Here is an 18,363-nt window from a genome sequence, read left to right as displayed (position 1 = left end):
CAAAGTGACAGTGCCTCCTGGCAACACAACAGATTTTCTTCTTAGTAGAATATCATCAGTTCCATAAGTGTTCTGAGTATATGGTGTCAGAGGTGCAATTCTTGCCTTTGGAGTAGGGAGACTTCTAAGAAAAGTCTTTGTAGTGCTCCTGCTCTGGCTTCAGACTCCCTACAAGGGGGTATGCAACAGTTTGTGTGGGGGCAGGCATAGCCCTATTCAGGTTTAAGTAACAGCTCCTCCCTCTCACTCTAGCTCAGGAAGACCCATCAGCCTGGTGATGGGCCATCAGAATGTTAGGGGCACCACTTAAGCTCCCTTTCTGTGTGACAGCCTAGAGGGAATGCACAAAGTCCAGTTGTCACCCAACCCAGACATGTATTCCAGAGACAGGCAGAGGCACATAATGGTTAGAGTACGAAAATGATAACAAAGTGGTATTTTCAGACCTGCAATTTAAAAACCGACTTCCCTAAAAGATATGTTTTTAAATTGTGAGCCCAGAGAACCCAAGTTCAGCACACAGTCAAAAACATGGGTCAGAAAGTCAGGGGAAACCACGACAAAAGACGCATTGTTTAACATTAGAGCAGTTATGCCATTCCATGGTTTTAGGCGACTAGAGAGGTCACAAGTTGTGTGTAATAAGGGAAGCAAGTAAGTAAGTACATTTTATTTGCATAGTTAATTAAAACCGTTGCAATACAGAAAAATATATATATTCAATAAAAGATCTGTCATGTACATGCATAAAACTTGTTCCTTCATAATGCTTAGGTCTTTAAAACCATGCTAATAAAGCTTGCTAGTTTTGAACAGCTATAGCAGCATGATACCGTATCAGTTTTTGCCTCCTGATTTATAGGTTAATTTCTTCAAAGCTGCCTTGCACATTAGCTTATGCTTTTTCTGGCTGGGTTCTTGATGTTTCCATTTCTGGCATTTTACTTCCGCACAGTCTCAGAAACTTTACTGCTCTGCAGTTCAATTGTGAATCGCTAGGTGCAAAGCATGCCACAGGGCTTGCCTCCTTGTTCGAATCTCTCGTAGGTTAAACAATTGTTTCAACAGTTTATTTCGTTCTTTGAGGAGTTCTTTACAGGAGCATAGTAAATGCAGCAGGTCTTCCTGAGCTGCTGCACATAATCGGCACACAGAGCCTGCTTTATTCCGTAGGCAAGGTGGAAGATGCTTGGTGCAGGGGAGCAGAACGAACCCTTATTTCATAAATGCAATTTTTATATTTTTGTCATATCCCAGATTGATATAAGCTTGAGCACCCGGCTTTGTGTATGTATTCACAGTAATCCATCCATGGGCTCTCTGTGAAAGTGTGGCTTTATCTTCCAGCCATGACCGTAGTTTCACCGTCTTCCACACTACTTTTCTTTTAAAGATTAGGGTGTTTGTCGATGTTTCCCAAAGTTGATTTAGCTCCAATTTGTCTAAGCTGCTGTGAAGATATTTCACAGCTGGTAGTGTAGTGTGTGTTTGTAGCTCTATTCCCAGCTGTTCGTTTAACGTTCCCCTGAGGAGTTTTTCACACTTTATCCCATGCAGTGATGAAGGCCCCTTGTCTGGCAATTGTTTGTTTCAAGACGCCAAACTTAGATCTGATTTGTGCAGGTAAAGTATATTTCGGCAGCCCAAAAATGACCCTGTATGCAGTTGTAACGGTGGCGTTGAGTATTTCCGCATCCCTGCCTTTCTGTGCCTCGCTACCATAGGTGATTGTTGGTAGAAGTTTTGCACGAACCACATCTGCAAGTGGCAGGATAGATGGGCCAGATAATTTAGAATTTAAGGTTTTTAGGGAAGTTGCTATTATTAAACCTTTTTGCCTTAGTCTGTTCTTCTGCACCAAGAAATGACCGCCAGAATCCAGTTTCACGCCGAGGTATTTGAATTCTGTTGTACCTTCTAATCTGGTCTCTCCCCAAAAGCAGGCTGCAGTTTGTCGCCTTTTATTCCTGATTATCATTGTTCTTGTTTTGTCCAGGTTGATCGTTAGATCATTTGCTTGTGATTAGTCCCAAGTTGTATTTAGGAGATGTTGTAACCCTACTTTTGTTTTGCTGATCAGGACTATGTCATCTGCATAGAGAAGACAGGGTTGTGCTGTGTCTCCTACATTAGGGGCATGTGAGTTACAGCTGATAGCAACAGAACTAAATCAGCTGTATACAGATTAAAGAGAGTGGGTGCCAAAACACAACCTTGTTTCAGGCCTTTTTCCAAGGGAATGTGATTTGCCGGGAAGGTTCCATTACCCAGCTTCACCTGTAGCCACGTGTCCATATGCAAGTTTATGATCAGGTTGAGTAGGGGCTGAGTGAGTCCCCAGTGATGTGGTTTGGACCAAAGTCTGGTGCGGTTAACATGATCAAAAGTGGCCTTGTAGTCGATAAAGCAAAGGTATAGTGACAATCGTGTAGCTGCTGCCTTGTCCATAAGCATTGCCATGCTTAATATGTTGGTTGTTCCAACGGATTTTGTGAAGCCAGTCTGTTAGAGTGGAATTGCAGATTTTCCTTTCACCCAAACCTGAAGGTCCTCCAATAACAAGCCTGCAAAGAATTTTGCTTTGTTGTCTAGTAGAGCTACTAAACAATAGTTTTGAGGTTCCAGCTTGTCACCAGATTTATGGATTGGGGAAAGGATTGAAACCCCCCCCCCATGAGCTGAGCAAGATGTTCAATGTTCTGATTTCCATGAAAAGTGGGTCCAGTGCTTCTGCCCAGAAGGTTGCCTCCTGTTTGTAAAGTACTAGTGGAATTCCATTTGGGCCAGGAGCACCTTCCCTTCTCCCCTTTCCTATCTGCCTTTTGATGGCATCGATTTGAATCGCTTGAATGCCATTATTTGGTGAGCCGGGCCCTGATTTCCCATAGTCGACGAGATAGATTTCGACCCAGGCCTAGAGTGTTGTTTGAAAGTTGGGTTCAATTTGGCAGGCTTGGCGCTTCTCGCTACGTTCAGTGCCTTGTTGGAAGTAAAACCCAAGATATTTTACCCAGCCTTCTTCTGTGATGTTTGTGGAGACGCTGTCGTGATTATGGTAAATTAACTGGTTTATGGTACCTCATAATCTGGTGCCATTGTTGTGTTTGACATCGGCATGTAGTGTAGCCCATAAATCCTCCTTCATAGCTCTATTCGCATCTCTTTTGAGTTTTTTGAGGACTGCTCTTTGTTTCCGTAATTCGTGTAAGTGTGGTTCATCGCTGGGCTTGTGTTGAAGGTGTCTCAGTAATTGTTGAATCCTTTTATTTGCAAGCTTAATTTCTTGCTTAGTGCTATAAGATATTGGTTTAGTGCCGCTGAATCTTTGGAGGTTTGGTGGTTTGAACTTAATCGCATGTGCCTCCATTGCTAATAGGAAGTTTCTCCATTTCTCCACTTTACCTTCTCCAACTCTCGCAGCATAGTGTTGTTTTGCAATTTCGTAATAAGGGAAGCAGAAACGGGCTTTTATATAGGGACTGTAGGCCCCCATGTATTATATACCTATTGTTATGATTATGCATTGCACATGCCTTCAGGCAGTTCTGTGTCAGCACTATCGTAGGCATTCTCCAGCGGCTTCTCTTCCTGTCTTTAACTCTATGTTCAAAGCTAGCATCCAAAAATAGTTTTTTTTATAGTGCCACATTAATACCACAGGAATACCAATCTGAGGGGTTAAGAGGGGTTAGCACAGGAGATGGTGCTTAATTTGTTAGAGAATAAGTGCCATTGCCAAAATTCTTCACAGAAGTACGGCGCCTCTGCTTAACAATGTGGTTTCTCTGTCGCTGTTTTCCTCTCTTACTTCTCATTTTGCTATTTGTTGCCGTTTTTTCCTTGTTCTGAGTCAAAGTACGATGATCAAAAGTAAATCCCCAGTCCCCAACAAAGAGTGCCAGTGGGCTCCACGTGCAACCAACAGCTCAAATTAGGCAATGAGAGCAGATATTGAAAAAAGGGCATGTACGAAATGTCTACTATTTTTAATGTCATAAGTGTTGAAAAGCCAAATAAATTTACCAGTTCCAGCAAGATCTCTGAAAGAATGCAAACTATTTAGTTTGTCTAGCTATCACCATTCCTGTACATCTCATTATTTAGTTGAGTAATCATTCAAATCTAATAGATTACAAAGATTTAACTGTAAATTAAGGTTTGCTGCATTGCAAATCAGCAACACTTACTTCCATGTGGATGGAATTTATAAGAGGGCAGAATAGTGAAAATTAACGGTCATCAGCTGGATTCTTTTCAGATTCAAGATGCGGTAGCATACACATTCCAGTGTTTTCTTCTTTTGGACAGGATTCTTTGCTTATTCCATATGTGGTAGGCTACACATGTCGGTGTTTTTTTCATTCTGGACAGGATTCTTTGCAGATTCCAGATGCAGTAGAATTACACATGGCAGCATTTTCTGCTTTTGGATTTGATTCTATGCAAATTCCAGATAAGATAGGATACACATGCTGGTATTTTCTGCTTTTGGACTGAATTCTTTGGTGAGTCCAGATGTGGTAGGATTACATATGGTGGTGTTTTATGCTTTTGGACCAGATTATTTGCAGATTTCAGATGCGCAGGATACACATACTGGTGTTTTCTCTTCTGGACAGGATTTGATTCTTTGCAAATTCCAGATGCAATAGGATACACATAGTGGTGTTTTCTGCTTTGGCCTGAATTCTTTGGTGAGCCCAGATGTGGTAGGATTACATATAGTGGTGTTTTATGCTTTTGGACTGAATTATTTGGTGATTCCAGATGGGGTAGGATTACATATGGCAGTGTTTTAAGCTTTTGGACTGAATTCTTTGGCAAGTCAAGATGCGGTAGGATTACATACAGTGGTGTTTTATGATTTTGGACTTGATTCTTTAATGATTCCTGATGGGATTGGATTACATATGGCGGTGTGTTATGCTTTTGGACTGAATTATTTGGTGAGTCCAGATGTTGTTGAATTACAAATGGTGTTTTTTTATACTTTTGGACTGAATTCCTTGGTGATTCCAGATGCGGTAGGATTACATATGGTGGTGTTTTATGCTTTTTGGACTGAATTCTTTGGTGAGTCCAGATGAGGTAGGATTACATATGGCAGTACTTATGCTTTTGGACAGAATTCTTCGGTGATTCCAGATGTGGTTGGATTACATATGGCGGTACTTATGCTTTTGTACTGAATTATTTGGTGATTCCAGATGTGGTAGGATTACATATGGTGGGGTTTTATGCTTTTAGACTGAATTCTTTGATCATTCCAGATGTGGTAGGATTACATATGGTGGTGTTTTATGCTTTTGGACCAGATTCTTTGCAGATTTCAGATGCGCAGGATACACATACTGGTGTTTTCTCTTCTGGACAGGATTTGATATTTTGCAAATTCCAGATGCAATAGGATACACATGGTGGTGTTTTCTGCTTTGGCCTGAATTCTTTGGTGAGCCCAGATGTGGTAGGATTACATATAGTGGTGTTTTATGCTTTTGGACTGAATTATTTGGTGATTCCAGATGGAGTAGGATTACATATGGCAGTGTTTTAAGCTTTTGGACTGAATTCTTTGGCAACTCAAGATGCGGTAGGATTACATACAGTGGTGTTTTATGATTTTGGACTTGATTCTTTAATGATTCCTGATGGGATTGGATTACATACAGTGGTGTTTTATGATTTTGGACTGAATTCTTTGATCATTCCAGATGTGGTAGGATTACATATGGTGGTGTTTTATGCTTTTGGACCAGATTCTTTGCAGATTTCAGATGCGCAGGATACACATACTGGTGTTTTCTCCTTATGGACGGGATTCTTCACACATTTCAGATGCGGTAGGTTTACACATGCCTGTGTTTTCTCCTTTTGTAGGGATTGTTTACTGATTCCAGATGCAGTAGAATTATACATGGCCACATTTTCTGCTTTTGAATTGGATTCTTTGTACATTCCAGATGTAGTAGGATACACATACTGATGTTTTCTCCTTTTGAACTAGATTCTAAACACATTCCAGACACGGTAGGATTAAACATGGTGTTTTCTGCTTTGGGACTGGATTCTTTGCAGACGTCAGATGCGCAGGATACACATACTGGTGTTTTCTCTTCTGGACAGGATTCTTTGCACATTTCAGGTGCTGTAGGATTACACATGGCAGCATTTTCTCCATTTGGAGGGATTCTTTGCTGATTCCAGATACAGTAGAATGAAACAGCCGCGATTCTTTGCAAATTCCAGATGCAATAGGATACACATGGTGGTGTTTTCCTCTTTTGGCCTGAATTCTTTGGTGCGCCCAGATGTGGTAGGTTTACATATAGTGGTGATTTATGCTTTTCGACTGAATTCTTTGGTGATTCCAGATGCGGTAGGATTACATATGGTGGGGTTTTATGCTTTTTGGACTGAATTCTTTGGTGAGTCCAGATGAGGTAGGATTACATATGGCAGTACTTATGCTTTTGGACAGAATTCTTCGGTGATTCCAGATGTGGTTGGATTACATATGGCGGTACTTATGCTTTTGTACTGAATTATTTGGTGATTCCAGATGTGGTAGGATTACATATGGTGGGGTTTTATGCTTTTAGACTGAATTCTTTGATCATTCCAGATGTGGTAGGATTACATATGGTGGTGTTTTATGCTTTTGGACCAGATTCTTTGCAGATTTCAGATGCGCAGGATACACATACTGGTGTTTTCTCTTCTGGACAGGATTTGATATTTTGCAAATTCCAGATGCAATAGGATACACATGGTGGTGTTTTCTGCTTTGGCCTGAATTCTTTGGTGAGCCCAGATGTGGTAGGATTACATATAGTGGTGTTTTATGCTTTTGGACTGAATTATTTGGTGATTCCAGATGGAGTAGGATTACATATGGCAGTGTTTTAAGCTTTTGGACTGAATTCTTTGGCAACTCAAGATGCGGTAGGATTACATACAGTGGTGTTTTATGATTTTGGACTTGATTCTTTAATGATTCCTGATGGGATTGGATTACATACAGTGGTGTTTTATGATTTTGGACTGAATTCTTTGATCATTCCAGATGTGGTAGGATTACATATGGTGGTGTTTTATGCTTTTGGACCAGATTCTTTGCAGATTTCAGATGCGCAGGATACACATACTGGTGTTTTCTCCTTATGGACGGGATTCTTCACACATTTCAGATGCGGTAGGTTTACACATGCCTGTGTTTTCTCCTTTTGTAGGGATTGTTTACTGATTCCAGATGCAGTAGAATTATACATGGCCACATTTTCTGCTTTTGAATTGGATTCTTTGTACATTCCAGATGTAGTAGGATACACATACTGATGTTTTCTCCTTTTGAACTAGATTCTAAACACATTCCAGACACGGTAGGATTAAACATGGTGTTTTCTGCTTTGGGACTGGATTCTTTGCAGACGTCAGATGCGCAGGATACACATACTGGTGTTTTCTCTTCTGGACAGGATTCTTTGCACATTTCAGGTGCTGTAGGATTACACATGGCAGCATTTTCTCCATTTGGAGGGATTCTTTGCTGATTCCAGATACAGTAGAATGAAACATAGCCGCGATTCTTTGCAAATTCCAGATGCAATAGGATACACATGGTGGTGTTTTCCTCTTTTGGCCTGAATTCTTTGGTGCGCCCAGATGTGGTAGGTTTACATATAGTGGTGATTTATGCTTTTCGACTGAATTCTTTGGTGATTCCAGATGCGGTAGGATTACATATGGTGGGGTTTTATGCTTTTAGACTGAATTCTTTGATCATTCCAGATGTGGTAGGATTACATATGGTGGTGTTTTATGCTTTTGGACCAGATTCTTTGCAGATTTCAGATGCGCAGGATACACATACTGGTGTTTTCTCCTTATGGACGGGATTCTTCACACATTTCAGATGCGGTAGGTTTACACATGCCTGTGTTTTCTCCTTTTGTAGGGATTGTTTACTGATTCCAGATGCAGTAGAATTATACATGGCCACATTTTCTGCTTTTGAATTGGATTTTGTACATTCCAGATGTAGTAGGATACACATACTGATGTTTTCTCCTTTTGAACTAGATTCTAAACACATTCCAGACACGGTAGGATTAAACATGGTGTTTTCTGCTTTGGGACTGGATTCTTTGCAGATTTCAGATGCGCAGGATACACAGACTGGTGTTTTCCCTTTCTGGACAGAAGTCTTCGCACATTTCAGATGCGGTAGGATTACACATGGTGGGGTTTCCTTCTTTTAGACTGGAATCTGTGCACATTAGTATGCGGGGTATTCCTCGATACTCAGAAACAGTTTTAAAGAGAGAGCGAGTCTTGTCATTTTCATATTTACTCTTCAAATTAGAATCAGATCGCTCCGAAAAGAAAAACTCAGTTCTCGATTTGCTGGAGATAACTGACAAAGAAGTCTGTATTTTTTGGTTTTTTTACTTTGCCCTTTTTTCTATAATGGGAGAATAGGCTGAAAACCATAACTTACACACAGGCCTTGAGAAAAACAGGATGCTGGCAGAATTGATAAGTACTGATTTTATCAAGAAACATTTCAATTAGTAATGTTAAAATTAATTACTTCCTAAACATCCAATCAGGAATGTCATTTGATTGAAATCAAATGTTATTGCACAGCTGGCTCAGTAATGTGCGAAGAGGAATTATGTTGACTGATTAACCAAAACCCACCAAGTCCCCCCACCCGAACTTCAGATGGTAACCGCGCCTCGTATTCAAGCACATTTAGGTTCACATTCGTAATGGGCAATGGTTACCTTTGCATCTCAGATTTCAAAATCCTGCTGACTGAAGGTCTCATGTATATCTTACAACGTGCCACACTGCAGCATGTTTAGAACTTTAGGGCTCAGAGCTGCAATGTTCTTCTACAAGAGGACTTCAGATTGCAGGGAGAAAAATGATGGAAAATACAAGTCCTTTTGATGTGGGCTTTAAAGCGATAGCTGTTAAAGTTAATATTTTTTACACAGGTTCCCATGATATTAAATATTTAGTTGCAATCTACTGTTGTCCTTTTACCTGTTTCTACAACTGACCACCTCCATGGGTCCAGTGCATTACTGTTCCAGTATGTTTAATAGTTCACTCAAGTCACTAGACCTGCAAATATCACATTTAAGATTTTTGATACATACAGACAAAAAATCTGGATGCCATGCTGCTGCTCCTTTTCCTCTGTTCATTCTTTAGGGTCTGGTGTTCCCCTGTCTGGCCAGTTCCTCTCGAATGCTCCCTGCTTATTCCACCCTCCACATGTCTTTCTTAAATGTTTTTTAAGGGCACGGGACCTGCAATATTCTAACAGGCTCTTCACTTCTAAGCCAAGCACTCTTGAACACGTTAAGCAAATGTTTACTTTATCATTGCAAGATGGTCATAGGCCAAGTTGGAATGGTAAAGCAAAATATGCCAATGTGCGTCATGACTCGTGCAAACATATTGTAGTTTTTCTTGCCATCCTAAAATGGAGGGGGGGGGGAAGGGGGGAAGAGAGAGAGAGAGAGAGAGAGAGAGAGAGAGAGAGAGAGAGAGAGAGAGAGAGAGAGAGAGAGAGAGAGAGAGAGAGAGAGAGAGAATTTGTGTGTGTATATAATATACATAGAGTTGTGTTTTCATTGGCACTTCTGCATGATGACATGGCACCGCCAATTCAAACGAGCATTGGCAAATTCAAAAGGTAGGCTATTAGCTATGCTAGCACTTATTTCTGCGGCAGGGGAAAATACTCTGTTCGAAAATTGCAGTGAAGGAGACATTGACTTGTGCTGCTTCAAATTTTATTTCTTAGTATACTCAACATACCTGACACAGGTGTCTGGTACAGCCCCTGAAAATCTAGGCATTTTTTAAGTCCAATGTGCAAATAGAGTCACTCTCTCTCAACATTTTGGGTGCAGATAAACGGTCAAGACAATGTTTTTTTTCATTCAATGGGTGCCATGACCCAGCACAGACTGCCACTGATTAAACGCAAAAGATTTGGTTTGTAAAACGAACACACTAGCACTACAAGAAAAAATGGAGAGGAATGTAAACAGGTGAGCGCTTTGAATTTGGGAATGAATCGAACTCTTACCAGACAGTAGCTCTCTTTAGAACAGAATTTGTTCTGTTCTCTTTCATAAAACATATTAATAAATCATTAAGGAAGAAAATTCTATGTGCGCAGCATCAGGGATATCATTGTTTCAAATTGATTAAAAAAATGATTATACTATTTTATCCCCTTCTAGTTTATTAGCATTATTATGTGAGCACAAGGTATGTCACATTTTACAAGCTGCCACCCAAAGGAGTGTGATCTCTGACGCTAGGGGACCAGAGTTGCAATAAATAAATAAACAAGCTTCACGTTGCTAATGGCAACTGCCCTCGAAAGCCTTACCAATGGTAGTACTTAAACCGTGGCCGCCAGTTAGGGGTCCTGAGGAGAGTTTGCACAGCGCAAGCCAGATTAACAAACAGATAACACATCAGAAAAAACCTGCAAAAAAAAATAAAAAAAACAAATTAACGCCATTCCCTTAATAGAAAAAATACATTCAAACATTTCCTAAGGGTTTTAGGTGGCCTTTTTCCATTCCTCCATAAATCTTCGGTGTTGCATTTTGTTTTGAGATTTGAAGGACTTTGGAACTTTTTTTTTTTTTTTTTAATGGAACTTACATTTTCTATACTTTGGGACATGCATCTTTATTATGTATTGCTTTTTATTTACTTACATTTTATATACTTTGGTACAAGCACCTTTATTAGTGCATTTTACTTACCTAATTTCTATATACTTTGGTACATGCATATTTATTAATTTTACTTATAGACACGCTGCTGCTTCAGAAAGCAAGGTTCGGATATACCAAATATAAAAATGAAACTAATTAAAATCACGGATTTTGATTCTCCTTCTTCAAGTACAGGAAAACTGAAGACAATATTAGTTGCTACGAAAAGATATTTACACGCATTCCTTATTATGAACAAGGCGGTGAAAATACCCCGCACTCCGCATTCCTATCAGCTAATGTTTACAAGACCAATATCAATCACGAAATTACATCATCTCTTGGTTGCCGCAAATGTTAAACTATTTAAACCCATGTCTGTTCAAGAGGCAGAAATTATGTTTAACAACTGAAATATAATTTACGATCTTATATTCTGCGCTGTTGTTTACTTCCTATGCACAAGGGTAGAAAAAGGGTCGGAGATGTGTCATTTAAAATCATTGGGAAATGCAATTATTTTTAACATTTTCGAATCTTGTAATTACAGGGTACATCTGGAAATGCGAGTAATAACAAAAGCCATTTCGAGAGACTGTACTGCACTTCACGGTATATGAATGCATGAATTCATTAGGTATTTTGGTCTGAAATGCGGTTCGCATATTCTGTGCAATGAGAATGAGATCAACAAACAGGGCATAACATGAAGGTGGTACGGACGAAAAAGAGGTCAACACAGGGCTTTAAGTGGGACGGGTTCTGCCGCTGGGAAGCACCGGCAGTTCTAAAAAGCAGGTGCAGAGACAGGTCCCTATCGGGCTCTCCATTTTTGCTCTAGCCCTCAGGATGAAAAAAATAAATATTAACTCTGCAGCAGTGATGGAGCAAGGATTTGCAAATAAGCAACTTGCTCAGATTTAATCCTCTCATATAACCTCGTAATAAATTACTAATAACGTTTGTATTACCAATTTTACATGACATCTTACACTTACTAGAAAAGGGAGAAGCTTGCCTATGTGTTTTACTAATAAGTAACCCGAGTGAAACTAAAATGGCTGCTAAACGTGGGAAATGGAACTGCACATGCGTCAACTGCATGACTTCTTAACGCTTGGATGGAAAGCTTTGCTTCTGCCCAATAACCGTCAAAACTCACTGACGTCATGCGTCATACTCACACATGCAAATAAACTATCAAACATCCATTTATTTGCATATACAGCTATACACACACCACTACACTTACTTTTACAGAAACGTACACATACTTACTCTCTTAAACAATCACTTATAGAAACACATACTTATTTATACAGGAACTCTTCCAACCTCTCACTCTCACAAATAATCACTTATATACATCAATACTCACATATGCTAGATTAAAACATATGTAGTTACTCATAAAGATACTATTGAGACAGTCATACACTCACTAACACACCCATACACACACTCATCCACCCATACAGTTCTGCACACATGCGGTCTTCAAAACACATACAAACAGTGAGTCACTCATTCATGCATCTATGCGCTAAGTAATACCCCCCACCAAACCATACAGACACTCATACTGATACTCAAAAAACAATTAATAACCCATATAGACACTCATGTTGCTACTCACCAACCCATGCAGCCACTTATAGACAAAGTGAGACACTGATACAGATATTTACATATTTAAACATTACTCGCTAATACATGTATTCCCTAAGATACACTTAATAAGTCAGATACAATAATTTTTACAAAAAAAACATCCATTTAGACACTTTTTTACCCATTTATTCTTCCATCGACCTTTAGATATACATATTTAAAAATATTTATTTTTCAGAAATACACACATTCACTGAATGATGTCATCAGTGATGTCATCAGTGATGTCATGAGTGATGGCACTGACCATGTCATGAGTGATGTAATATGTGACGTCATCAGCAGTGCATTGCGGGCGCGCATGTTATAGTTAGCTGAACTAACTATAACGGGGGAATTTCAATGGTTTTGTATGAGTGAAATGTCCAGCTAACTATAACATGTGTGAAACCTATGTTTTTTTCAGTGAATTTCTAAGGTTTTTTAAATGCTAATTCCTAACTATATTGTGGCTGAAACCTATGGTTTTTTCAGTGAATTTCTAAGGTTTTTTAAATGCTAATTCCTAACTATAACGTGGCAGAAACCTATTGTTTTTTTCAGTGATATATATATATATATATATATATATATATATATATATATATATATCTATATCCAAAAGACAACTGCACCACCATTGATGCACCACACACGGCCGTGTGCGGGACTATCATTTAAGCGCCGCAGGTGCGGCAACAAATCTTGCTGCTGTGCCTCCCGAATACCAGTGAACAAGGGCTAGGGAAGCCCGAAACATGTTTGGACTATTTGCACTGTGGAGAGCGAGCCTGTTTTTTCCCTGCAACTTGCTGATTAAAAGGTTCTAACCAGGCCCGTGTGTGGTGCCTCAATAGTGGTGCAGTGGTCTTTTGGATATATATATATATATATATATCTCCAGTCCTGCTCCAATTGAAAAAGGTATGTACACAGGCTGTAAGGATACGGCATTATTTATTTTCTTGGGTCTCCCTCGACCCTGTGACCAGAGAGACACATTTCAGCTTTGCAGAATCCTTTGTCAATCTCAAATATATCCTGCTTGCTAGTCATTGACACTAGTTGGAATAATAATACCATCCCTGACCAAATCCAATTATTCTCGTTAGACTATGCTGTCTACTGAGAGAATATGTTCTAAATATAGCAAGTATAGTGTGCCTGCATTATCGACTAGTAGACGGGAGAGTGCGGATTCAAACCCCACTAAGTTCTGAGGCTTCATTGTGCTTCAGTGGGACCAACTTATGTTTTGGATCATTTTTCCGAGACCCTATACAGTACTCTCCCCTTCACAGCAGGCATGAAGTATGTGTAGTTAAATCATATATGTTAGACATTTGGGTGTGCAGGAGTGCTCTTGTCCCTTACTAGTGTCAAATGAAATGGTCTCAATTATTATTTAAATTAAAGGAAAAGTATCTGCAAGATTCTCCTAGTGAGATGGCTGAACCTTGAAGTCAGTGGCACGGTCTTGTGACTTGAATATCGCTTATTCATGTGATGCACACTGACAAATTTACAAGAACTGTCAATCTATGCATCTGCTCCCACCCTTACAGATATTGTCAGGCTGGGCCCTTGCCACATCATCTCAAGTGTCTTTAGATGGCATGAAGTACACAAGCCAGGGATCTATACAGCTGAGGGCTGAAATCTGTGCAAGCAGAAAGGTTGCATCCTGTCTGAGGGGGTGAAAATAGAGTGAGGAATGTATCACGGAGACACCGCAACATTATGTTAGTCAATAAATAGCTGTCCCAAAAACCAAAGAAAAGTTCAAAGGAATGTTGATGATAGAGACTGTAGCAGTGCCAAAGTCTGCAGATGCAACCAAAGAGAAGTGCAACTCCCTTCTTCAGCTTTGGACAACTATTGGTGACTTATCTGAGCAGGCAGACATGTTGGTTACATGTTTTTGCTCGTCTGATTTTCAAATAGCGACTAATCCAACATTTGGTACAAGAAATATGACAAATATATCCAGCATAACCCAAGCATTACACCAAAGTATGATTCACAACATCAACAGACAAGCAAAGACTGGGTTTGACAACTTTCAAGGATGCAGTCCACGACCTAGTGCTCAGCCTTGCCATTGGTAATTAAAGCGAAAGAGGAAGAAAAAGGACCACCAACTTCTTCGTAAGAGCTTTAGATCTGATAAGACTGATGGGCAAAAGACTTTTGCTCAAGAAGAGACCAAATTGAAGGAAACAGAGAAACTCAAAGCTGTTTAAAAGATGGTGGACAAATAATTACCACTGAATGTGCAGGCTGATTTGCAAGCAGCAGAGAGGTGCATTGCAAAGTAAATCAGGACAATCCCCCAAAATACTATATGGCCTGGGAAATCTGCTGCACTCTCTTTATTAACACATAATATTTGGCAACATTGCCTGAAAGCTGGAGCTTCAGCAATACAAATAACTTAGGACAAGCATCTTACCATATTTAGCTCCAAGTTATGGACATTGCAAAAAGCGTGAAAGCTTCTAATGGTCAGAAAGTAAAACTCTGGCTAAGGCAGCGCTCACTGGAAGTCTTAACTTATTTAAAACCAACAGGACCTCCACTCTTTTTTTAAATGCCAAAACATGTGATTTGGAAGATCCGTTGCAGTGGTTAAACTTTGACTAGTATGGTACTCTGGAGGGGACTGACGATACTAATGTAGTTCTCTTTTTTCTTAAGTTATAGGTGGCTCTATTCCAGAGCTAAACATTAAGGCTTGTGGCTGGAAAATTCAGAAACTACAGACTGACAACCCTTTTGCAATGCCAAGAATAAAGACCTGCACCAAGTTAGTGGATATCAGTTGGTTCACCTTTGAGATCTTCATCTAAAGATGTCCAGGACAGGTTTAGATCTTCTAATTTGACGGAAGTGCAAGGCTGTCAATGAGTATGTATGTAGGAGTGAGTGGCATAAGAGTAACAGTAAGAAAGAGAGAGAGAGGGAGGGAGAGAAAGCAAGAGAGGCTGAGGGAAAAAAGAGCAAGAGAGGGACTCTCAAAGATTGCACTTTCATGCGATTTAAAAACAAAAAAAATGGATGAAAACCTCCATGAAAGCTTGTTTTGCAGGTAAAATAAACAGTAGTTTCTTTCTGTTTTACATTATCTTGTGCAGAAGCTTGGTTGCGTCCACAGCTTTAAAGGATGGATTATGGATAAAGGATGGATTATGGATAAAGGATGGATTATGGATAAAGGACGGGTTGAGGATACATTGAGGTTTATGGGTATGCTCTAAGAAACATTTTGAAGTGAAATGATTGCATGTATTTTCAAAGAAACGTAAAGTGGTAGGAAAAAAAAAGTCAGCTTGAGAAATTGTAGAGAAGAGTCGACCTTTTCAAGCCACATCCAGGTGGGTGAGGTGCAGCAGCTTAGAGGAAAGAGGTGCATTCGAATTACACCCCTTCAATTGAAATAGCCCTGTCTACTAGATGAAGTCCTTAGAAGATTCTGCAGCAGTTTTTAGTCAACGTTTTCTCAAAAAGCAAGGAACATTTCTCAAACAAATGGAGATCCTTCTCCGAACATCCTAACTTAAGATGTGTGGTAGAAAATCTGATGATGACCTTTGTGAGGTGGAGTGTAAATAAATTGAATTAAAAAGCGGTCTAACAGACTCAAACAATGATGTGAATACAAAAATTTGATGTGAGCTGCTTTCTTACTGTCATGTTACATATGCAGAAATGGTCCAGCCTGATGGCAGGGAAAAATTCAGTGCATGTTGATGGGGTGCACTCGAGATTGTTGCTGATCTACACGCATCATGTCCTAGGGAGACAGTGTAGCATGTATTTGTCGGATAACAAATACGCTGGAATTAAATCAGGAGGTACAATGCATGTCCCAAAAAATCTTGCCAGATTCCAAAATATACACAAAAGATACATTAACATACTATGAGTCGTAGATTGAAATAGTTTACTGTTAATGCTTTCATTGACAATTCACGAGAGTCAGCCTTTCTGGACCTATAGAGCACATCCCTGAGGACCAATCAGCTGATTTGCCGAGTCTATTGCTTAGATTGCACCCAATTACAGAGGGACAACTGACAAACCTGCATTTTTCCACAACTAGGCAAACCCTAGAGTCTGCTTTATATGTAAATCATTTTCACCAACACAGAATAGCAAATTAAATATACTACACAATAGACAGTCTTTATCTTACATAGAGAGGATTGGTGCTACCATGTCCAAGGAAGCAATCAAAATTCCAAGCTCTGCAATTAATGCTGTGAGGAGAAGAGCCCACGTGGGTTCGCCATTTGCTTTTCCATGACCAAACACCTGAAAGCAAAAACAAAATCACTACAAGTATTCCACATACAATGGTATCTCCTCGTACTTCTTTTATTGTTTTGCCTAAAGAAATACAGTTAATAAAATAAATGGAGCCTTGTAGTTTTTGATACAGGTCTTGACAAAGCACAGTATTTTAATGTATATCTATTAGTACAGTTCCACAAAAATAATTAACCAGGTCAGTATCAAAAAACACATTTGTGTTCTTGCTACAGAATCCAAGGGGGTTTATGATGATACAACATGATCATTTAGATTGTGGTACATTACATTGCTGTTTTTACAACGCAAGTTGTTACAACGACTTGCACTGGAGGGCGCTGGACTTAGGAATAGTGTGATTTACCATTCCAACTCCAGTCTACGTACAGTAGGGAAGGTGTTGGAATAGTAAATTACACTATTCCTTAGTCTAGAGCTCCCTCCCGTGCAAGTATTTGTAACGACTTTCGTTTTAAAACCAGTAATGTAAATGTATTGCTGTATTTTGACCGCATAGTAAAGGTCGTTTTCCCCTGAGGATGTATGATGATACAGTGCGATCATTTAGATCGCAGTACATTACATTGCTGTTTTTACAACGCAAGTCGTTACAACGACTTGCACTGGAGGGCGCTGGACTTAGGAATAGTGTGATTTACCATTCCAACTCCAGTCTACGTACAGTAGGGAAGGTGTTGGAATAGTAAATTACACTATTCCTTAGTCTAGAGCTCCCTCCCGTGCAAGTATTTGTAACGACTTTCGTTTTAAAACCAGTAATGTAAATGTATTGCTGTATTTTGACCGCATAGTAAAGGTCGTTTTCCCCTGAGGATGTATGATGATACAGTGCGATCATTTAGATCGCAGTACATTACATTGCTGTTTTTACAACGCAAGTCGTTACAACGACTTGCACTGGAGGGCGCTGGACTTAGGAATAGTGTGATTTACCATTCCAACTCCAGTCTACGTACAGTAGGGAAGGTGTTGGAATAGTAAATTACACTATTCCTTAGTCTAGAGCTCCCTCCCGTGCAAGTATTTGTAACGACTTTCGTTTTAAAACCAGTAATGTAAATGTATTGCTGTATTTTGACCGCATAGTAAAGGTCGTTTTCCCCTGAGGATGTATGATGATACAGTGCGATCATTTAGATCGCAGTACATTACATCACAGTTTTTACAACGCAAGTCGTTACAACGACTTGCGCTGGAGGGCGCTGGACTTAGGAATAGTGTGATTTACTATTCCAACTCTAGTCTACGTACAGTAGGGAAGGTGTTGGAATAGTAAATTACACTATTCCTTAGTCTAGAGCGCCCTCCAGTGCATGTCGTTGCAACGAATTGCATTTTAAAAACAGCGATGTAAATGTGTTGCTGTGTTCTGTGTGCGTTGTAAAAGACGTTTTCTCCTGAGGACTGCACACCGTAAATTACATTGTTAAATCTTAACATCTTAAATGTCAAAAAAGCATGTGGCATACATGAGATGCAACACTGAACTCGGTAAGGTTGGAATACACATGCCTGTGTGTTCCTCTTTGACCAGAGAGACTTTGGAATCAGACGTTTTGGTCACTGTATGAACTGGCCTCACTATTGCCCACGGTTTCAAATTAGGAAGTTAAGTGTGACAAGGACT

General features: G+C 39.7%; 1 protein-coding gene across 1 annotated transcript in view; it reads right to left on the bottom strand.

The window, feature by feature from the left end:
* Nucleotides 1–18,363, bottom strand: part of SLC12A4 (solute carrier family 12 member 4) — a 546,284-nt gene that overhangs the window by 205,558 nt on the left and 322,363 nt on the right. Inside the window, exons 13-14 of the mRNA XM_078670770.1 lie at nucleotides 16,600–16,718; nucleotides 10,418–10,516 (exon numbers count right to left, since the gene is read on the bottom strand). Coding sequence (XP_078526896.1) covers nucleotides 10,418–10,516; nucleotides 16,600–16,718 — 218 coding nt within the window. The remainder of the gene's footprint in view (nucleotides 1–10,417; nucleotides 10,517–16,599; nucleotides 16,719–18,363) is intronic.

The sequence above is a fragment of the Lissotriton helveticus genome, chromosome 12 (genome assembly GCF_964261635.1).
Source record: "Lissotriton helveticus chromosome 12, aLisHel1.1, whole genome shotgun sequence".
NCBI classification, from domain to species: domain Eukaryota; kingdom Metazoa; phylum Chordata; class Amphibia; order Caudata; family Salamandridae; genus Lissotriton; species Lissotriton helveticus.
The sequence above is the reverse complement of the archived record's forward strand: the minus strand, read 5'-3'. Positions and strand labels throughout refer to the sequence as shown.